The sequence below is a fragment of the Medicago sativa genome, chromosome 5 (assembly GCF_051527215.1).
Source record: "Medicago sativa cultivar Bolivia chromosome 5, Bolivia_mono, whole genome shotgun sequence".
Classification (NCBI taxonomy): domain Eukaryota; kingdom Viridiplantae; phylum Streptophyta; class Magnoliopsida; order Fabales; family Fabaceae; genus Medicago; species Medicago sativa.
In genome coordinates this window covers 52427641-52451821 of record NC_140753.1, presented here as the reverse complement: position 1 = coordinate 52451821, position 24181 = coordinate 52427641, and the positions used below count along the sequence as shown (strand labels likewise).

The window sequence follows — 24181 nt, the reverse complement described above, 5'->3', positions numbered from 1 at the left end:
CATGCTCTCCACATGAGCTTGCGAAAACAACTTATAGCTTAAAATAATATAATTTGATTTTTGCTATAGAAACAACTTATACATAATCACTTATCATAATAAGCACTTAAGCTATAAACTCTAAATAAAATGTATATCCAAACAAATACCAAACAAATTCATCCAATCAAATTCTCCAAACATTAATATCACAATCAATTATTAATTTAAAAAGATTCAAGATTCAAAATTTGAGATACATCAATGGATCGTTGAATTTTGAAGAAATCAATAATTTTTGTTTGTACAAAGGAAAAAGTTGCATTTCCAAACGACATAACGTTACTAAATAAATTGAAATTATAATATATGGAAAAAACTAAACAAATAAATACTATATCTAATAAAGTTATTAAAATATTAAAATATAATATATTAAACAAATTACATTATATGAAATACCTAAATAACGACATAATGTTATTAAATAACGCCACTTGTGTGAAAGAGAGATGGAGAGAGGAAAAATATTTATTCAAGAGGCAGTGACTAAAGTTTACTAAGATAAAATGGTGGTGGAGGGTGATTGTGGATTTAATTATTGGTTAGACTAACCAATTTAGAATATTTGTCTACTAATCTGTCTATCCAACTCATGGTAGGTACGTCAAATGTATGAGGTTGGAAGAGTGATGATGGTGATGATTGAGATAATTAATCCTACTTGAACTAGTGCATTTTTGGCTTTCCGTTGCTCTAAAGAAAATGCACAAAATTGTAGCTGATTGTTACAGTCAAATGACTACTATTACAATATTGACTTATTATTATTGCTAACAAATGTTATATGTATATAGTCTCATTTTAAGGCTATTGCTATCACACCAATCATTTAGATTTGGGAGATAAAAGTTGGATGAGGCGATAAGTTGAGAAGTGAATTGAAAAGTTAAGATCTCGGTCTCCACTCTTACCATAATACCAACAATTATTAATGATACTAATATTTGTCATTTTAAAAAACAATTATTTAGATTTTTATATTTTATCACTCATTCATAAATTTCTCACTCTCTATAATCTTGCATAATCTTCCTCATGCACTTGAGTTACAATAAGACAACCTTAAATCATTTTATACTAAAGTTGTTAAACCTAGAAGTAAAATGTAAGACTCCACTGTTGTTTGAAAATATAATTTTTGTAGCATAAGTAGTAAGAATAATGAGGACATTGTTCATTGATAGCACAAGTGGTGTTATTTAATAATCGTTATGCCATTTTGAAATGCATTTTTTACTTTTTTAGGTTCTTAAATTAGTATTGTTATGCCATTTAAAAATGCACCTTATATTTATGTATTTATAGGCGCATAGGCTCATGATAACAATTATTTTTTTCATTTCATTTTTTCTTTTCCATCCATCTCAAGTGTTCTAAATCATTAACACAAACTTATTTAAATCCATATATTATAAACCGAATCAAATGTTAAGGGTAAATTGACAAGACAATGTGTGATAATATGAAGTCATTGTACTTGTGTGAGGCTCGACTCTAATATTAAAAATGGCCTTAATAAAAATAATTAATGATAATTTAAACAATTGCAAATTAACAATAAGGAACATAAAGGAACTTAAATATGAAAGAGTCCAAACTGAAAATGAAAATATGAAGGATATGTGAGATGCAAATGAAAGTAAGCTGGTACATATGAAAAAAATAAAGAAGGAGCCGAATTGTGTGTAGCAAGACAAAGAGAAAGTTCCACAACAAAGAGCCCAAACTGAAAAATCTAAGTAAAACTGTAAATATGAAAGAGTGAAATGTAGTAGTGTGAAAATGAGGAAGTAAAAAGTTAGTATTTATAGGGAGAAAAAAAAAAGGATGTGGTGGGGGCCGCTGAACAATTATGAAGGTGAAGAAATATTTAAAAGGCAGGTACAATGATGGGACAAGACATGATGACATGACAATTAAGTTTGAATCAAGTCGGTGTTGATAACCCGGTTACGGACTAGTTACTTCGTGGACGGTGGACTGGTATGGGTCGGCCACATAGAGAACAAACGTCTATGCCTTAACACCTCGACGCTTGGTTATGGGTTAATCAAACAAAGAACCAACGTCTACGCCTTAACAAGCTCGACGATTGGTGGACTGTGGACTGATATGGATCGACCGTATAAATAACAAACGTCTACGCCTTAATAGGCTCGACGCTTGGTGGACTGGCATGGATAGACCATTTCCATGTGACTGTTCAAGTCAAGTCAGCCAGCTCAGCTCAGCATGTCTTCAGTCAACACTGGTTTGATTGTTCAAGTCAAGCCAGCCAGCTCAGCACGTCTTCAATCAACGCTGGTTTGATTGTTAAAAGTCAAGCCAGCCAGCTCGTCTCATCTTAACTTAATACCACGTGTCTTGTACGAACGATCATCGCGTCACAACTCCACGCGCCCAGTACGGATGAGTTGCTTCTTGGTCCATGCGCGACCGTACTCAAAACAGACAACCAATAGGAGGCTCTAGATCACAACTTAATGGGCCTTGAATGATCAGAGAAAGGCCCATTAAACCAACACATTGAGGATTATAAAAGGGGGACACTTAGATGTTTGATGAGACAGATTGAAAACAGTGTATTATTCATTTACTTCTTAAGAGTGCTCTTGAGACTCCACCTAAGACGTCTCTATATTTTCCTAGATATAAAATTTCCACTTTCATATCATGGGAAAATAAATACATGGGAAGAAATTTTGTAACCCTCAAACAAACAGCCCCCATAGTAATTGGGGTGATAATCATTTTAGTCTTTAACGTGTAACAAATAATCACAATAGTCATTCAATGTATCAAAATTTTAAAACAGTCATTGATTATATATTTTATTAGTCAAAATAATCATTAACGTCCAAATAATCCTTCAATACTGATATTAATTCTTTTCATATATAAATGATATAACAGTAAATAAATATTTATAGAAATTGATATAACAACAAATTAATATATATCAAAGAACTAAATTTTAACCAAGAAAGTTTATTTTGAAATTTCGATAATTATTGTGCTCACAAACAAATACTACTAGTTTTGGGGCAAATCCGCCATGGCCCCACACCAAATAATTTAAATCAATTCTTATAACTGTTACTCAAGATATTTTCATTTCGCTCTCTTTCTCTCTCCTTTTTCTAGCGCTTTCTCATTCTACATTCTACTTACTCTCTCACTTCGCTCATCGAAGCTTCAGCGATCAATGGCGGATTCCGTTTTCCATCATTCAACTCGACCGAGTTTCCATCTTCCGAATTCGTTTGATCTCTGAGAAACTGCAAGAAAACTAAGGTAAAAACCAAACGAAAACCAGAAATGCTGATTCCATTGCACCATAACCAAAAACATATAAAGAAAATTATTGTAGATTTTTTTTCCTATGCAATTTAGTGAATAATTATAGAAGAATTGTTTTAGTTTTTATTTTTATTTTTGGATTTGGTATCGTAATGATAGTTGTAAACTTAGCAGTTTATTTTATTGTTATATATTCTAGGTTACTTTTGTGATGGTTTTTCAATGGAGACTTGCGTTTGGATCTCAGGTAAGTAAGAAAAAGAAACTTCAAGTGCATGTATATGCATGTTTTAATTTTTATTTTTATTATGCAATTTATTATAGCGTTTTAATCTTGTATAATGTACTTTGTTAGGAGGAAATTGTAGTTTTGGTTATGCTTAACTCAAATAATCAATTATAAATGAAACTTAAACCTCTGATGAATTTGGATTGGGTGCACCGCTAATCGCTGTCATCAGACGGTACAAATTTTAAAGCAGTTTTAATTTTTGTTTAATATAAAATTTTAAGGAATTAAATATGAAGCCAGAATTTTTGACGGCCTCGAACTTGCTAACTGTGTGCAATCACTAACCTGTGACTGACTGCACATACGAAGCGTATCAGGTGTGTATGGTGTTGGATAAGTATCGTGTCCGACATAGACACGACATCAACACATGAGTACATTTAATTATGCCATTTTTTCAAATTATTATCAGTGTCGAAGTGTCAAGTGTCTGTGTTCATGTCCGGTTTCCATGTTTGAGTCTGTGCTTCATAGCTGCACACAAGTCGTATGTATCCCTCTCCGATTAATATGTACTTCCTATTTTTTATAAGGAAAATGCTCACGAGTGCCCTAAGGGCACTCCTTAACAACCTTTAGATAGTAAGTTTTTATAGAAATTGGTACATTCAATACATTGGAAATTGAACTATTTAATTTTTTTATAAACATTTTCTGAATTAGGAATCCTTAAAGAGTGCCCTTAGGGCACTCATTAGCAAGCCCCTTTTTATAATTATTTTACTTATTGTCTATTATCTATAATTGTTGCGTTTCAAGTGTGCATGGTTAGTCCCACATACACATTGTTTATGAATGAGTAAAATATTGAATGGATAAGAGAGGTGACCCATATACTCAATCTCTTAAGGTTTTGGGTGGAGATGTGGTGTCTCCCTCTTTTGTGGTCCTAGAGCATTGACCTATTGTTGCTCCCGACATTCCCCAACAATAACTAGTGACTTTTAGAACTTCAGTTATTAACAATGGCAATTGCTGGTTGAACAAAACACTTGAATTTGTTTGATATGTAACCAAATTTTGCTTTCATTAAACAATGACTTGTTTGATATATACATGATTTATAGTCATGGTTTTAGGCATCTGAGAAAAAAGGAAATTAAGGACACCTATAGGAATTAAATCAAATATTAAAACATATACATCTCCTAAATATAGTAGATATTCTCCTTGGATAGGAGATATGTTCAAACACTTACCCTCACGATAGAGATACAAATCATTTGTATCAAGCTTGTTACAAATGAACTAATTGTCCTTGAAGAGGCCAAAGAAACGGTAAGAGTATCTACAAGCCGATAATTGTAACTGACAAATTCAATAGAAATTTTCTGGAAGTGATGATCAACTATATGATTGGTCCATTCATGAAAAATTAGATTTGATGTAATGTGTAGAGCAGATTGATTATCATAATGATCTTCAACACTACCAAACTTTGACCATGAAGTAATCATATAAGTTCACGAGTATTGTTGCCATAAGGGGAGTGATTGTTGCTATAAGCAGAAACTCGACCTTTGTATTGAATCAAACAACCACATTTTGCTTCATACTTTGTTAGGATACACGATTCTCACTAGCAAAGATATTATATCCTAAAGTAGGCTGCCTATTTGATAGGTGAACTCGTGTGAATCTGCATCCGAATACCCCACAACTTGAGTATATACTTTGTCTTGATTTCGTTGATCTGAAACATTCTTAATGATAAGCACATGGGAATTGCATGAATTGACTCACTACACTACCTGTACAAGAAGAAGTTTTCCCAAGATTCTAGTCAAAAAGTGATCGAATAGATGATTTTTGAGTTCAGATACTCACTTATCATTGTTTGTTATAACTATATTATTCACACAAACCATCAAATAAATACATTTGCCAATTTGAACATGTCAGAAATTTGATTGTGATCTTTTCCATCTTTCGCGAATATCTGTTAGAGTTGTAAGTATTGGTTGGCGTGGTTGTTTTGGTGATTGTTGTTATAATTATTAGTTATATTCCTTCACTTTATTATCCTTTCTAATTGCTATAGTTTCCTTAGATAGTTTACAAGTGTCCGAATTTCCCTCTTTTGAGAGATTCTGTCTGGTATATAAATACGTATTTGTCTTGTTGTATGTGGAAGACAATTATTTAGTATTGTTTTTGTCTCATTCAAGTTAGTATCAAAGTTTGATTTGAAAACCCTAGTTTTATAGATTTAACCAACATCAACTCAGCAGCTTGAGGAAATATCTAATTGGCACTAATTTAGGGTAGACTGTTGTACCATATTTTTAATTGTATTAGTAATTATTAGGATAGATTTTATTCACATTTTTCTTGATTTTGATTTATTAGGTTTATCATATATAATCACATTACTGCTCCTAAAACAACTTAATCAACTAGATTCAATTGTTCTCTTAATGTCCACTCATATACCATCAATCCTCTTTCATTGACCATTGATATGTTGTTTATTGAATGGTAGTGATTAATCTTGTCAATTTTTGTATTTTATATTTATTATAATGTTACAGTTATGAGGGGAAAACTGATGGTCCCTCATTGGATGTGATATGACCTGAAAAGTTGTTTGTGAGTAGGATGCATATCTTACCTTGCAAGTATGGTTGAGTTAGGTCGAATGCATATTTTAAGATGGTATTAGAGCCAATCCTAGACCCATTAATTAGGTCACCCATTATCGGGCCACTCAGGTCACACTCTAGATGTCAAATCTTGGGCATGAGCACTCTATGCTGAGAGTCCCACCTTGGCTATGAATGTGATATGACCTGAAATAGTGTTTATAACTGGGAGACATCCCTCAAGTTACATATCGGTTTTTGTAAGAAAGTTTAGACACTTTTTCATTTATTTTTGTGGGTAAAAGTTAGTGTTAGAGAGGGACTAAGTTAAGCTTTCAATTGTACAGGAACTTTCATAAATGCCTTGACATGTCCATTTGAAAAATTATGCACATACTTTGAATCTCTATTCTCTAGGATGGTTAATTTCAGCTTATGGAATGTACAATTTACACACAACTTATTTGTGTGGCTGACTGCATTTTAATTTTATTAAAAACTATATACACATCTTGAAATTGCGCATGATTTACGACGATGTAAAATATTTCGCCTACGCCTGCAAGGTTTTTAGGAGTTCAAACAGAATCTATTACCAGTCAGATAATGTAGGACAATTTAGAATAGTTTGCATAATGCAAGAGGCAAGAGCCCTTTTCTTGAATCGAAGCATGTAGAATGGACGGGCCCATGTACCTTGTTCTGAATTTCAACTTTAATTTAGAAGAATGGGGAAGCGAGAATTTAGGCTCTTATTACCAGGTCAAGAACCAACTCTGAGTCTGATAGAACTGGTCCAAAACGGGACATTTCGTATGAAAGGTCTAACAGAGTCTTTAGTTGTTTGGTGAAGACTAATCAACGGTTTTACATCAAACATAACATTAGGAATAGAATTGAGATAGCAGTGATTGCTTCTCCTAGATTGAACATCTTGCAAACCAAGGGAAACTAGTATGGTTGTACTTTACATTACTAGTTTCATGTTGTGGCTGTGGAGGCCTTGTTTTCATCATAGAAGGCGCATAACTTTGCTTTGCTTACGATTACAAATACTGCTTGCTAATATTTGTTCATCTTATTTAAATTAATTTGCCATAGTAATGTTCATTCATTAGGCTGTAGATATAATTACAGTTTTGGTTTAATATATTGAGTTGCATATGGTTTGTTTCCTTTTAATATTGATATGTCCCCCGTTCCACTCTCATAAAACCTTGGTGTATTTAGCATCACAGATCATGCACTGTATCACTTTTCTATTTTTAACTGTTGGTGTGCTACATTGCACTAACACAATGCTGTGGGCTTTTATTTTCATTTTCATTGCCCTTTTAAATTGTAAATGATAGTATTAAGTTGAAAAGTCCAAAATGGTGGACAACGTTAGGCATTAATTTTCTAATTTTAAGTGAAAGTTAGGTCACAATTTTTTGGGTATGTAAATTTATGTTAAAGCTCATTACTTGTTATAGATTGGTATTTTAATTCATTTCGCTGGAATCTTTATATCCCCTATGCGTTGATTCTGTCCAGTATGTTATTACCAATGCCGTAGATGCTTTAATCTTGCAGTTTTGACCAAATTGAAGGCCAATAATAATTTTTTAACACAACAAGTAAAATGGTAACACATCTGTTTAATTTGGAGAATTTCTTTGTAGAGTCTCAGCTACACACAAGATGCTTCATTATTTATCACATACATGCTAATGTTTTTTTTTTTTTTTTTGTTCATACTTTCAAATTAAAAATCTTTTGAAGTAAATGGTTTGTGGCCTATATGCCACATTCATATATGAAATTAAAATCTGAGTCCATTTTTCTTGTTTGCAGGTGAGAAACACTGATCTCCAGGGAATGCATCAATGCAGTTGTAGTCTGCTGAAGCAATCAAAACATTCTGATGTCAATAGTTTTTTATCATGATTAATGGTATACTAGCTTAATGATCCAAATCATACCCTAGTTTTGTAGTTCCTGAAGGGGCCTTGTAGTGCTGTTGCTGTGGCTGGCTGAGCTGGAGATTCACAGGTACATTTGAATCGTCTCCTATGCCTACACCATTTGTGAGACTCAAAACTCTGTTTGTTCCATTCTTATCTTTTGTTCCATAGACCTGAGTTAGTGAAAATCTCTTTTGGAGTTCAGAATATAGCAAAAGGTTGCCTCATTAAAAAATTTGATAATTTAGTTTGAGATTATTTTAGTTTCTATTGCCATACAAACCAATACCTTCTTTTTCAATTTCATATTTTCTTGACAAATTAGGTTTACCTTACGATACAGTTCGACATTTTCTTGGTGAATGATGTCCCCCTGCAGAATATAAAAACATATTTTAATTAACGAATAGCTGCTGAGTTTCTTAATTTCTCCATTTGAGGACTGACCTTTCGATTTAGTTCTTGTATTTCATCCATAAAAAGTTGCTCCTGCATAAGTCAATTGTATGTCAAGTATGGTATCTTTAGATGCAAACTTGAGAACTGTATTTTTGATGGAGGATGCAAACCTTTTTCATACGAACACCACGAAGGCTGATTTCCAATTGGTTCTCCAAACCCTGTAATTCTTTGACTGTCAAACCTGATAATTCTTCACCCATTATTTGCCTGTAAAATCATGCTAATAATGAAATGTTTGGATGGCAACCTTAAATGATAGTTCATTATCAAGAGTAGGCAATGAATGTATGATCCAAAAAGATTTTCAGCTGTATTATTATTAGCAAAAATTTGTAAGATTTTTTCAGTTTTAAGTATTTGTAATGATAAACTTACATGCACTTCTATTGTCTTTTCAGGGTTGTTACTCGGAGAGGTAAAATACATCTAAAACATTCCTAAGGAATTATCAGTATTCTTTGAACCTAAAATCGTACTCGAGATTTTCCTTCTTAACTCTTAAACGATGAAGTAAACCTCAATGATTGTCTCACTCTGAACATTATTTGACTATTTGAACTTAGAGAAGTATTGGCTACACTGTATTACTGTATGGCCGAAAAGTTCTATTGCACATCTTTCCAATGGTGCCTTTATCACCATGCAAAATCTGAACCAACTAGGTCGCATCATTCTAACCATCTTCACCTGTGTTATGTTATCTTTCTAGCAGGTTTCATTTAGTCTGTTTATCTACGTGTCAGTTGCTTTTTCAACAACTGTTTATTGAACACACATTTATGTTTTGTTTTCTTGAATTCGTTGTTTGTAACATGGGAGTGTTGTAATTCCTTAAATATTTAACACATTAGATATTGGTCTGATAAAAGTTTGAACAATGAGGAATCCTCCTTAATTAGAATATTGGTCAAATGTCGTCATGATTGTAGTTATACATGCTCAATAGCTTTATAGATACTCCTTGATTAACACCTCTACTTAATGCACTCATAACATAACCTAAACACATCATTTCTCCCAAAGCACACTTTGTCTCTGTTGTAATATTTCAACATATTATAACAGACGAGAACAAATGTTGCAAATTGATAGTCAGCGCACTTATCTCATATTATTTTCTCTGTTTCCAACTAATTGTTATATTTCAATTAAATTTTGTTAGGAATACACCGTAGGATGCATGGTAGCCAGATTAACATCTTAGAATTGGAGTTGAGCCTAACTCAACCATATAAAACTTGGCTGTAAAATAAGAGGTCATTGATACCTCATATAAGCACTTTTTTGGCCATATTTCATCCAACGTAGGACTCTTATCACACACCCTTCATGCCCAACATTGGATTTCTAGAGCGTGACCCGAGTGCCCCGATTAGAATAGGCTTAAATACCATCTTAAAACTTGACTTAGGATCTAACTCAATCCTACATAACTGGAGTATCTTATAAGGTGGGGAATGTCCATCAGTTATGAACACTTTTTTTAGCTCATATCACACCTATTGTAGGGCTCTCAACATAACATGATTTATTGCAATGTGTTGATAACCAATGTAATATTTGTGCATTCTGCGTTGGGTATCAAGTGTATCAACTTGTGTTGTAAACACACATATCTAGCAGTTTTGATAACTAAAACATTTCATTATATGCGTTAATCGTTTCTCAATCCAATTAAGAATTAAGCGTTTAGTATATTGGTATAGACAGTGGTTACTGCATCTTATTCTATATTATCATTCATACCAATATATTATATTTTATTTCTCTTGAGTGAATTTTTCCTTCTTCCCTTCCTAGAATGAACAGACATTGTCCTCCACACTTTAAACCCAAGATGCCCTCACAGGGTTTAGAGCACTTTTGGTTTAAAGTGTGGGCACTGCATGCTCATTGTATCTGAAACTGAACTTTTGTTTAGAAGTATAGAGGCTACTGATTGAAGTCTTGACCACTCGTAGAGGCTTTGGTTGTACTAGCGAGGACCAATTTTCCTAATAGCTTAAGTTTTGAAATGAAAGCTCAATATTGGCTTTTATATTTATAGCAACAAGTATTTTACACTGATAATCAAATAAACATCAGTATCAACATGTCATCTACTGACAAGCAACACACTACAAGTATTTATCATTGTATTTGTACATTTCAGTTAATTGCTATAATCCAATTTAAGTTGTCACCTTTTTTCATTACACGACTATTGTGTTGATTTTACTTACTTATGTTGCTGCTGTTGTGATGGCCTTTTTTGAAACCCTAGCCTTAACCACTTTATGGAGTTAATACTTGGACTTATGATTCAAGTAATCAGTCAATTCAACCTCACAAAACTTGTGTTCTCTTCCACTAAATCCCAGTAACCTGTTTATTGTGCATCCAAGTTATTGTCTCATTGTCAGAAGTTATCTCTAGTTGTCCCAAGGCATCTATACTAAATTCAAGGCCATAATGGATTATACTAGAATGAGGGAACTTCTCTTGAGAAGAATGATGCCTTTGAGGCATGTGATTATGAGGCCTCCTTAATTTTGATTTGGCTTTGGAAAACAATGATTCCCTGAGACTAGCACAAACTATATCCCCTTTATTCTTGTCAAATTGGGGACTATTTTCTTCATACATGCTCTATGCAGCAAGAAATAGCTACATTCTGTGAATTGAAGACAACAATTTTTAACACCAAGTACAAAACTCTATCAGTTACAAATTAGCCTATGGACTGGGTTGGATAAATATCAAAACTTGAAGATACTCACGTTAAATAATAGATACTTGAACTGGTGGAGCTTTTGCAGACTCAACTTGCAAACTCGAGTTTATCAAATATAAAAAATATTATCGGAAAAATTTATGGTTTCCAAATAGAATATAATACCAGTAACACACTGGTAATTCAACATTTCAGTTCCATAATAAATCAAATTAGCAAACCACAATAATGGAGTGGGTTAGTACTAGTTGCAGCACTAACAATTTTTGAGCGATAGTTGCATTCAAATTTTTGGCCCCTAAATATCTGTACCATGTTTCCATCGGTCCTATTCTAGGGGCATTCTTCCTAGTAGACTTCTATAAGCGGCAACTGTGTTGATTGAAGACTTAACACAATATTATCAGTCTGCATACAATAAAAAACAATTCCAATTGATTTGCAAAGTTCTATTTGGATTATTGAACTATTGGGGGGTAACATAGTAGTTGATAAATTTGTGCTTCTAAGTGTTGAGGTCTATTGTCTAAAAGTTCAAATTAATTTACTTAAATTCTTCACCGCCTATAAACACCTTAGTTTTTTCTTGTTCTCACCTATGTGGAACTTCTCTCCAATACTCCCTTTCAAGTCCAAACGAGACTCTTCTCTTCTCTTCTTGTTTGTTCTCAATGGGGCTGGGATGTTAGCAACACATACTCTTTTCTTTTTCTTTTTTTGAGTTAGTGGTTTTGATACCAGTTGGATAGTTGCACTTGCACATATCCAATTAGAGTGTGACATAGTAGTGAACTGGTTCCTGTTCTTAAATGTGGAGGCACATGGTCCACACGTTCTAGCCGGATTTGAATCATCTCTTTCCATTTTCCTCTCCATCTCTTTCCTAGCTATCTATCTCTCTTAATCCCACTCTCTTTTCATTATAAAATGATTTTATAATGAGAGAGTGAGAGTAAGATTAAGAGAGAGATCAAGAGTTAGGAGAGGAATGGAGACATAAATGAAAGAGAGGATCCAATTTGGTTCAAGTCAATGGACTCAAACTCTCCACAACTTACAAACTACGTAACTTTCCTTGCTCTCATCTATGTATGACTTATCAATTTCCAACAACTTTAGAAGGGTAAAACCAAGCATGAAATTTATGAATGGAAGGGTGACATTGATGAAAACAAGTAGAGGTTTATGCAACAGTTCACTATATTTTAGAGAATGACTCGTGAATCCTAAGCAAGAGTCAAGTTCAGCTTTCCAATAGTCTAATGTTCTTTGACAAACCTACCAATTAAATATTGCAGTAACCTTTCTCTATTTCATTTTAGTACTTTGTTATGGAAAGCTGATCTTATATTTCCACAGTTGGAGATTTTAATACTATTGTATCCCATCTCTTTCTACGCTTAAATACTGTGTTCCATGTTCCCTAATTTTCCAATAATCTGTTGTTTTTTGACAGGTCTAGCAATTAATTATGCAGTAAGCTTTCTTTGTTCTCAATACGACTACTGATTTTTGTTATGTCTTCAATTCTTGCTTGTTATGTCTTTGAAAACAGGGAAAGTTGCATTACCACCTCAATATGAGCTGAAAGTGGCCTCACTTCTAAGTTACTACATTCGTGTCAATAATCATTCTAGCTGTGAGTACCTTTGCTTCTCAAATTTTCCTTTAAGACAATATCATATCGAGTATTCTCCTAATTTTTTTCTCGCTTAAATCTCCCCATCCATCTTATAGTTTATATCTTAGAATTGAGTTTTCAAAATTTCCTTACTTCTCCCTCTCTAAACAATCCTAACTAAAGCACTCACTCTAACTCCCTCAACTAACAAACCTATTAGAATTTATCGTAGTGTGATGTAAAAAACGTCGCTCTATAGATAAATAACTGTATAATATGGGATTTCGCTTGGAGATACTGCTAGTGGAAATAACAAAGTTTACTTGTGTTTAGATTTGGAGGTTTACAAAAACAATGCTTTCTCTTCAGCTTTTCTTTAAAATCTGCTAAGGTGGTAAATTAACAAGTTTACTTTTTTATTTTCTGAAGCACTAACAGGTTTACTCATGTAGTTGGATAAACCACCTCAAACATGCGTTAAACAAACTCAGTTTTTTTTTTTCCTTTTTTTTTTTTTTTTTCTATTTTCCAAAACAAAGGTTTTACTTTTGGAGACACCAATTTGCGTAAAGATCATGCTTAAACAACCTCCAAGATATGTTAAATTTATCAAGAGTCGATAATCTCAAATTAAAAATACACAACCTTATCTTGTGTTTTTACCTAAAACAGCATAGGAAATGAGTAGCAAAGTGGTTTACTTTTGATTGCATACAAATACTTAACTCCATTATATTGAATCAATGTTAAATTGAGCAAGTTGGCAAATTAATGTACCAAATGAGGCCTTGCTGTTGTGTAATATAAAACCGAAAACATTGAGATACCAAATGATCTAGACCGGATCATATACTAATACCATGACATGCTTTGCCAAACCATATTACAAATACCAGATACCAAACCAAAATACCCAACCAGATAAAACCAAAATACTGACTCTGATACCAAACTAGATTAACCAAAACAGATTAATATATATACCGACATCAAGAACTAATTAATTAATGAGTAGACTGTATTCTCTTTGAAAAAATTAACACTAATTAACAATCAAAGCGGCCGGTTATTTCTTGATCTAATCCACTAGTATACAAAATTCCAAATTAGGGATGTTAACGGGGTGGGGAGACCCATCTCCGCTATCCCCATCCTCATTCCCCACCTCGGAGAGTTTTTAACCCCCGCGGGGATCCATCAACACTAAAAATAAGATCAAATTTCTATTATTTTCAATGAACTACTCGGGGACAGGGTCCCTCAAGAGGCAAAATTTTGAGCTATAGCATAAGACATGAGTTATTGTGGAATGAGATTATATTGGATGATTCTATGATTGAGTATGAAGATCTTCTTAAGTGTTTTATGGCAATATACTAGCATGAACATTGCTCATAATGTAATGAAGTAACTAAACATGTTGAAAAAGACCAATACTGAGTAGCTGAATAGTGGAGTGTTAACCTTAGCATATGTTCCCACTAGCTGAAATATGTAATAATTAGGGGACTATCTACGAAGTGCTTTCATCATCTTAGTAGCAAAAGGGAATGATGTATGTTCATTAACGTAGGTAACACTTTTTGGCGCAGAACTTCCACATATTCTCAATGTATGTACGGATATACTGTTTTTCCCTCTTCTAGTATGGTGTTTTCTGTTTTTGACCGAAGTAGGGTGCTTTCTGTTGTAAAAAAGTTGGGTATTTTCTCATTTGTTTATTTCATAATAGAATTACAGTATTGATTGTAAACCATCTATGTGCAGCTGACTACGTGATAACATATACCCAGAATATATTTTTACAGTTGTTCAGGAGCTTATTTATTTAATCTCTTCAAGTGCTATTATTTAATGTAGTGCCTGGGAAAGTGTTAAATGCAGCCAACATAGTACAGATTTAATTTACAGCTAGATGAAATCTGCGACTGACCAATGTATGTACCAACCGGAATATGCTCTAGTCTAAAGTAAAAACTATAAATGTTTTTCTAATGTAGTTTTCTACTCATTTTTAAAACAAACACATGCGAAGTTTTGAGGGGCCAACGTAGTTATAATTTTTTACTCTATCTATAGTGATGTCTCCACACTCTTTTTTGTTGTTTTGATTAAAATAAAATATGTTGAAGGGTGTACCGGTGACTTTCTTGCAGATTGTGCAATTGTTGCCTTAACACTGCTGCCTCCCTTTGCCAAAACTGAAAAATGAATGAAACAATATACATTCTGGTTAGATATTAGAGATAGATACATTCTGATTGGATGTTAGAGGTAAATTAATCATCAAATATGAATATATGAATACTTCTATCATTATAAACATTGAACACAACTCTTCAGGGTTGTTTGGTTGGAAGACGACTTTGAGTTTTCGAGGAGTTTTAATTTAGAAATCTTAGATTATCATGTGTTATATTATATGAATGTCTTCAGACATATTCCCAGAAATCTTCAGACATATTGTTTGCACAAAGGCAATAGAAGTTGAACCTATGCCCTTTTATGAAATGTTTCCATCCACTCTTCTTTGTAGTTCCTTTTTCATATTGCACTTCCTAAGAATATGCCTTTGGTTGCGGAGTTCTGTTCAAGATTGGAGGGGGAATTTCATTTAATTACGACCGTATCAACCACTGGCTGTAAAGTCCTACTGTACTAAGTGCATGTTTGAAATCATGTAGCTTCAACAAAATTACGATCTCATCATGATTTTGTTAAACTCACTGTGATTCCAAACATGAATTAAGTTCCTGCGGCTTTTGTTGTATCCTATACTCTAGTTACTATAGACCACAGTTTCATATAAGGTGTTCATAGATTAGATAATCTTCACTAGAAGAAGATAATCTTACACATTATAGCCTTTTAAGAGAAGAAAGTGATAACGTTTTTTCTTTAACTTGAAATGAGTCTTTGAATACTCCATACTTGGGAAAAGAACATAAGCACTAAATTTCTTGAGAATGCAAGTGTTATACTCCAGCCACTCCTTTGTTCTCACTTCAGTAAGACGTGACATATAATTATAGGGTGAGTGTAATATGAACGTCTAAAAAATGTTCTAAAGGCGGTTAAAGTAAAAAAAAGAAGAACTTTATAATAATAAAAAATTGAGAACAAACATGATATTTTATTAAAAGAGAGGGTCCCTTTAGCCTGGACCAGTGTATGTTTTGGTCCAGCTTGGACCAATAAAATTACCTGGTATCATAGGTTATATTCCGGTTGTCTCATACCATACACCCCCTTATAGGAAAACATGCTGGCAACCCCTTTCCCTCAATAATTTACAAAGTTTCTTTTTGTTTCAGATCTATTAATGAGTAGGAGTTTTACACCAACTTACCACCAACATCAACAGGTTCTGTTCCAGTTGTAATTAATGTCATTATTTTTGAGCTATCGAACCTTAAAAAAATTTCTCTCAAAAAAAAACCTTAAAATTTTTGTTCTTCGAGCTTCTGGACCTAATTAAATGAAAAATAATTTTGATTTGATTAAAATATAATAATATATTATGATGTTGAATTATTAATCTTTAACTGCGTTGTTCTAATTTTCAGTTCGATAGCAGTAGCACTTTCCTTTTTTCATTTGCATTTGTTCATCTGTTAATTTTTTGTGTATTTCTTTTACTACTATAAAACTAAGATCCTGTGCATCTAAAAATCCATTAAACAGTGAGTGCCATGTAGTTCCAAGACATTCTGATTTTCCTTCTAATCTCACCGTCACCAATATGTTTTCTCAAACACAGTAACAGTACCATAATCACAATTATTTTGCTCCCACTGTATAACAGATGGGTTATCACAAAGGGTACGAGTGTGGGTCTCCGGAGTTAGAAAGAAGATGATGAATATTATGACAAAGAAGATGAAGATGATGATGATTGTTCATATGTTGCTGGGCTTTTATAAATTTGACTATATAAAAAATAAATAAAAAATTACATAAGATCCATGTTTAGAAAGGACAAAAATTTTCCTGTGCGGTCACACTTACACTAGACTTGATTTTATTGAACTTATACATGTATCAGACCTTCAATCACAACCTTCCATATTAATTATTATTAAATCTATGGTCAGCTTTCAATTGGTCCAAGTTGGAGACCAACTTTCACTGGTCCAAATTAAAAGAAACCTAAAAGAGAATGTTAGCAACACACATTCTAACACACACTTTTCAACACACTCTCTTTGATTAGTTAAAAATCACATGAGACCCACCAAATTTATACGGGACCCACATGATTTGGTGGGACTCATGTGAATTTTAACCAATCAAAAAAGTGTGTTGGAAAGTGTGTTGCTAGCATTCCTCTTATTAAAAAATAGAAGAGTTCACATTTATAGTAGGTTCATATTAGACAATCCCCGCAACTATATGATCAATTCACTTGCAAATATTGGTAGTATAAGATACTTGTAAATACCTTAATTTCAGAGGCTGTACTCCCAAGTTGATTATGTTCTTCTTTTGATTTGTTATATCTATCAATTACTGATCTCATGCTGAAAAAAGTCATTGAAAATTGTATTGGGTAAGATATTTGAGCTGTTGACTTGTATATAAACTCAATTCAATCAAGGAATCTTATCCAAAAAAAGTTCAATCAAAGAATTAAGGATCAATCAGACTACAGATAGAAAATATTTAAATCCAATCCCAATAATAATCTAAAACTTGATACAAGTAGCAAGCTGGCAAGTAAGAGTATCTCTTACAGGAGTATGTAGAAATCATTTCTATTAGAAAACTATAAATGATCTAGTGAGAGTTTAAGAGTGATGAATCTAAACAATTTTATTCAACTCTTCGGTATTGATTTTCTGTTTTAATTACAAGAGGAGTGATCTATTCATAGGTCACCTGTACCCTCACACTCTAACTAACTTTCAGTTAGTTCCTTGGATTTTAGGGGTTTGGTATATCAACGGATATAGGGTAGTGAGAGTGTATAATAAGCTCTTGTGAGCTGGAGTTTATGTACTCACTAAATAATCCTCTGCAGGCTAAATTGAGCGAGACATTAGAGTTACACACAATTAGCTTAGAGAACATGTCTTCAAACTTTGTAGAAGTTAAAGCCTTAGGCATGATGTCGACATATTGCAAAACACGAGGAACATGGGATCTATGAAGCATGAACTCCTACTCAGACACCTGATACGATACTGACACGGATACGTCGACACCGCTAATATAAAAAATACAGGACACCGACACCACTACATGTATGTTAAAATACATATATAAACATTTAAATTGAGCAATTTATTTCATTAGAAAAAGTTCTACAACAAGATATCATAGTATTTGACCTTTATTTATTCATTTACTATCAAAAAAGCTAAAATTGACTGTAATGTCTATAACCCCTAATTGATCAAAATTTCTCAAAAGATATGTAACTCTTGTATCTATGGTGTGTGGAAGCAAGAGAGAAAAAAATTGTTTTAGATATTTGTCTGAGTTGTTCGACACGGCTCGTATGAGTGTTATATAGGTGTCGGACACCGATCGTAGGAGTGTCGAAGTAAAGAAAAAAATAATTATTTAGGACATCGGTTCAACACGTGTCGTACGAATGTCATTGGAGTGTCGGATACTAACGCGTGTCGGACATCGCGACACGCCTAGTTCTAAAGGTGTCTGCTTCATGGGATATTTGAGGTTTATTTTGGCTTCTTTTGCAAAACATTTGTCATTGCAAAGAATATATCCAACTCACGTGTTTGCTTATAGCATGGAGAATTGGGCTGTGAGGAAGATCAGCTATGCTCATGTTATCACAAAAAACTTGGGAAGTGTAATAGGAGATGTCAAGCTTAGTGAAAAGGGATTGGACCATAAGAGTTCTATAATGGCAATAGATAAAGGAAGATGTTAACCAGTACTTCTGACACACTAGTTAAGAAAATAAAATATAGTATGAGTATCTTGAAACTTGTGTAGTCAAAGTTTAAAAAGTGTAAAAGATGATGTTTTTAATGCAAATATTTCTTTTTTTGTTTTCCTAACTAGTGTCACCGGGGGTACTAGTTAACAAGACCCACCCCTGAGGCACTAGTTAAAAAAACCAAATATAGTACGAGTATCTTGGAACTTGTGTAGTCAAAGTTTAAAAAGTGTAAAAGATTATGTTTTCAATGTAAATTTTTTTTTCCTTAACTAATGCTCCTGGGGGCTAGTTAACGAGGCCTATAGATAAATTATGATATTCAACCTCCGTGTTAGAATTGTCAACGATTTGTTGTTTCTTGTCCTTCCAATAGACTAAATTAAGACCTGAGAACACATAATCACAAGAGGTTGAATGAGGGTCATTACAATCAGAACCCTAGTTTATATCACAATAGGCATGCACATGTAGAATAGCAGTATAAAAAAGTTTGAAATGAAGATCCCAAATATTTTTCCTTTGAGATAGTGCATAATGCGCTTAACTACTGCTTAACGAGGTAGACACATATACAGAGGAACATATATAAAGGGCGGGTATTGTGGCATACTACAGAGGAACTTAGTGGATATGTAGAGAGCTGGGTCGGGGAATAGATTTGAGTCATCCATAGTGAGCTTGAACCAACGACTGTATGAGAATGAAGATGTTTAGCTTCTTGTAGATTGACTTTGTCTAAGAGATCTCCTAGGTATATCTCTTGAGCAATGACGTGAGAGACATCCTGCTGAGCTTTGGCATCAAACCAAAGAAATAGTCTATGACACTCAATTCTTTAAGGTTGAAGACAAAGTTAAGATGAGAGACCAATTTTTTAACAAGTGAAATGTTGTTACTAGTGCCCCCGGAGTATTAGTTAGGGTATTCAGAATAGAAATTCTGTCTTTGAAACATAATGTGTTACTTTTGACCAAATAATTATTACATAACTTTTTTATGAAAACTTTCTTATTTTGGATGCTTAACCAATGCCCCTGGGGCACTGTTTAGCATTTTCCCTAACTTTTTTTTTTGTGGTGGTCGGGGTTCGAACCTCAGGCCTTACATATATTATGCATTGTCCATGTAAACTGAGCTAAATTCACGAAGACACATTTTCCCTAACCTAATTAACCACAATTGAAGTATGTAAATAATGAGGGGTCACGCTTGCTAGCCTTGAAACTAAAATGAAGAAGAGTGCATTGTAATTTCTCAGACCAACTCACGAAGTATGTTTAAGGCCATACAATGCCTTGTTCCGTTTAAAACCATGATTTTGTTAGCAATATCAAATCTAAGAGGTTGGATCATGTGCATTTCCTCTTCAAGAGTTCCATTAAGGAAAACGATGTAATTGCTACCCTCTGCAAGTCCACGTGGGAGAATGTTTTTGACATTAATTGGCTTGATGACTGGGAAAAAATGTCATTGTTGTTAGAACATGTGTTTGGGGTCTGCAACAATAAATTGACCAAGAAGATGATGAACATGAACATGACGATGAGTGCACGTAAATTCCAAAGTGTGTGTGGGACACACTAACCTTTAGGTTTGATTCGTTCCCACCAGTTATGTCAACCAGATACAAAAGAGTATACCAGCGAATCCCTTTTAGTATACGACAGATTCCTTGACTTCGTCTAAGAAATCACTATATATATTAATTCAAAATGTGCATTATAGGTGGTGTGCGATAAACGAGAAGGTAATCTATGATATTTTCCAAACAACTAGAGGAACAAAAGTCATTAGTACTTTTACTTAAATTGGGATATTACAAGGTTTGAGTAAAAGATTTTGAACCTTAGAGCTTAGATCTCCAAGTTTTGAATTCCATGCAGAAAATGAAATAGAACTAGCAGTGGATGTATTTACATGCGAAATTTTGGAATTACGTGAAGAATGCTTCAACAATCTGGGAAACTTGTAAAATCCATCTTTATCAAGGTGTCCATTGAGAAGAATCTTATTGGAAACCTGACTTTTAATAACACAAAAATTAGCGTGAAACTCAAAGTAACATGATTGTCTTTCGCAAATTGAGTGACATTAAGAATATTTTTGGTCATGTTAGGAACATGACGACATGTTATCATACGTTATTCTTAGCATCTTTTTTAGTTATTTTTTATTTAGTTTTAATCTAAAATAGAGGAGTATTAGAACAATTGCCTATGGTCTTTGGGACATTTTGTAATATTTTCTATTTGAGTCTTGTAATTTTAGTTTTTTCCGAAACATAGCAATTCTAGGGTGTTTTGATGTAATTCAAGAAATTATGCAAATTGGCAAAGCAAAACATCTTGAAGATTTGTGAAGATCTTGGGAAGACCATGAATGAAGATTCAAGGGGCCTCGAAAGACATTACAAAGGGAGGAATTCTGTTTCCAAGTCCAAGACATTTTATATGGAAGGAAACACCCCAAAGACGAAGAAACATGCCACTATGCGCAGAAAAATAGCACCTATGCGCCCCAGGCATGCACCATGCACCCTAGGCATTGATCATGCGCCCTGGGCATGGGTTTTTACACTCATGCGTCCCAGGCATGCTGAGAGTAGGTCAGAACTGTTTTTTTTTCTTTCCATTTTTTAAGTGGAAAAAGCCCAGTTTTTCAACCAAAACCCAGGTGGAAACTAGCATTTAAATATAACTCATCTATTCATTATTTCTCATTCAAAATGAAGCGGTTCAAGAGGAAGGCGAACCCTAGGAGCTTTAAGAGAGGAATCTCTCCTCACTCTCGGTCTCTAGAGTATACTTTATTCTCCTTTCATCTTTAGTAGGGTAAACGAGATAGAGCTGGGTGTTTGTAGAACTACCGAGAGGGATAATATATACTTCTAATATTCAATAGACGAGTGAACCTAAAGGACCATTGAGAATTTTGGAACCCTAATTTAAGTTATTGTTTCAAATACCTCTGAGAGTGTAAGAACCCCATGTACCTCTACGCGCGAAGGTGCATCTCCCTACATGCAGACTGCCGACCCTAAGCACTAACGCGCGTAGAAAATCTAGTGTAAGGTTGAAACTTGACAACTGGAGGAGAATAAACCCAGACCTATGAGAGAGTAAGGCCCCACGCGTACAAACTTGTGTTATCAGTAGGTGCAACATGATAGCTGATCGAAAATAAAATCCCACAAACTCATCACTTAAATAGAAAACGTAAAATCAATATTTGAATAATAATTTACCATTAATTAATTCCAACAAATGAATAGAAGTCCTAACCGCCGCTAACATTGTGTAATCAAAACAGGTTAACTCCTAAACTCTTGCTCTGCTGCAAACAGACTAAATTGGAAAATCCCCCTTTAACTTTTATTTTATTGTTTTTATTTATTGTTTTAAAATAAGTAACCTGAAGTGCTTAGTTGGAACGACAATCCTTGTGTATACGATACTCTACTTATCACTTTATTACTTGATAAACGATTTGGTACATTTTCCTAAATCCGATCATCAGAACATGCATCAGATTCGATAAAAATAGGTGGAATTTGAAGTTCATAGGTTAAGTGAATTGAAGAACATGCAAACATTAACTATTACAAATAACAGTTTGATTTTGTCCTTCAAAGGGAGGCAAGTACTAGATATTCTGAGCATTAAAGTTCGCATGATGAGAAACACCTGAATTAAGGAAGATAATATGCCTTTCTAAGGATAATCTTTGGAAGGACCAAAATATTTTCAAGTTGAGTAAGGATGAAGAATAGGAGTAAATGAGGATTGACATAACAAAGTTGACTTAAGTTAGTTGGAGACATGTTAGGATTGTAGGACATGGATAGGTCCACTGTAATATGATATTAGGTATGACAACAAAACCAATACTCGTGGGTACCACATCCCAAATCAAATCTAATTGACGGCTTTGGTTGAGTTTGGGTATGAGTTTGTGTTTTTCTTGATTTCAAAACACGGGTACGGGACGAGTAACGAGGATGTAGGTACTCACCCTGAAGTCATACCCAAACTCGTCTCAAATGTAGAATATCAATTTATTACCCCTTTTTATATAAATAGAAACCCAAACTCTAAATCGTTTCACTCACACAGTCAGAGTCTCAGTCTTTTAGATGACACTCACTTATCATCGTTCTCTCTCTTCTCCTTCCATATCTCACACTCTTGACCTCTCTCTTCTCCATCATTCATCGATCATCATCATCTCTTTGTTGGATAATGCATTACAACATTGCGTTTGGGGATGAAAAATAGTTTTATTTTTATTAAAGAAAAAATTATCCACTGCGTGGATAGGGATGTGGCGAGAATACCTGAACCCGTCAGAGACAGAGATGGCGTGGATAGGGATGTGGCGAGAATACCTGAACCCGTCAGAGACAGAGATGAGACTTGATTTCTCATCCTCGCTAAATATGATTAGAGAAATAGGTAAGTATATTGGAGTAGGGTATGGATACGGGAAATGTAAAGCCCGTCCCCATTGTCATGTCTACCTGACATAGTTGTTTTGAGGAGGAAAGTCTAATGAAAGAGTAGGTACAAAGTCACTTTTGAAACAATAGAAACAATTGATGCATGATGATCCTTAAGCATAGTTAACATTTGATTATGATGCAACCACAACGACCACGAGAGCATTATGAGACTTTCCAAATTTAATTTCCCGAGTTAGAGAATCTTGAGCCGATACTTTTGAATCAGCACCAGAGGTGTTAGAGGAAACATAGGAGGTAGACTTAATGGAAAAGGCTTTCCTTTTGTGAAAAAATGTTCCAGCCTTTCTTCGTGAGAAACTCTTGGTTGGGCACATACCCAACACTTTTATTTTGGGCGCACACACAAAACCAAGAAAAAATTAAAGAAAAATAAAATTATAATATATCAATTGATGTGACTAAATATTTTTTATTTAATTTTGTTAGTTTTATGCTGTGAAGCCCAGATATGAGATACGATACCGATACGATACTGCACCGATACGGAAAAAATTTCAAAAATCAAGATACGATACGGCTGAGATACGCTAATAAAAAAATTATATAATTAAATGTACAATATAATTATAACCATTTTTTTAATATGCAAATATATTAACAAACACAAGAAACCAGTCATAGGCTCGTAACACATCAACATAAATATAAATAATATTGATGATTAAGAGAGTGATGATTAGTCAATTACATACACAATATATCCAAAAAAGAGCATCATCAGTGCTATACTATATCCAAAAGGAACATTGTTAGTGCTATACTATATCGATCCAAAAAAGAAACACTATATCCA

At 33.8% G+C, this 24181-nt stretch overlaps 1 protein-coding gene and 1 long non-coding RNA gene across 9 annotated transcripts in view; one reads left to right on the top strand and one right to left on the bottom strand.

Annotated features, from left to right (window-relative positions):
- The first annotated feature begins 3144 nt into the window (after positions 1-3144).
- On the top strand, positions 3145-9539 carry LOC146922909 (uncharacterized). Its single transcript, XR_015012635.1, has 4 exons — positions 3145-3336; positions 3542-3589; positions 8053-8250; positions 9023-9539. It is a non-coding gene; the product is annotated as an uncharacterized LOC146922909 (long non-coding RNA).
- Positions 7837-24181, bottom strand: part of LOC146922907 (MADS-box transcription factor 23-like) — a 28896-nt gene continuing 12551 nt past the window's right edge. For 2 of the 8 annotated variants that reach the window (XM_085715690.1, XM_085715691.1), the window contains exons 3-9: positions 17400-17478; positions 15098-15159; positions 8732-8831; positions 8610-8651; positions 8452-8535; positions 8181-8335; positions 7837-8097 (exon numbers count right to left, since the gene is read on the bottom strand). In XM_085715690.1, coding sequence (XP_085571816.1) covers positions 8082-8097; positions 8181-8335; positions 8452-8535; positions 8610-8651; positions 8732-8831; positions 15098-15159; positions 17400-17478 — 538 coding nt within the window. In that variant the 3' untranslated portion in view covers positions 7837-8081. Of the gene's footprint in view, positions 8101-8161; positions 8336-8451; positions 8536-8609; positions 8652-8731; positions 8832-15097; positions 15160-17399; positions 17479-24181 lie in introns of those variants that run through there. The other 6 variants (XM_085715693.1, XM_085715694.1, XM_085715695.1 and 3 more) reach the window with 4 other exon arrangements.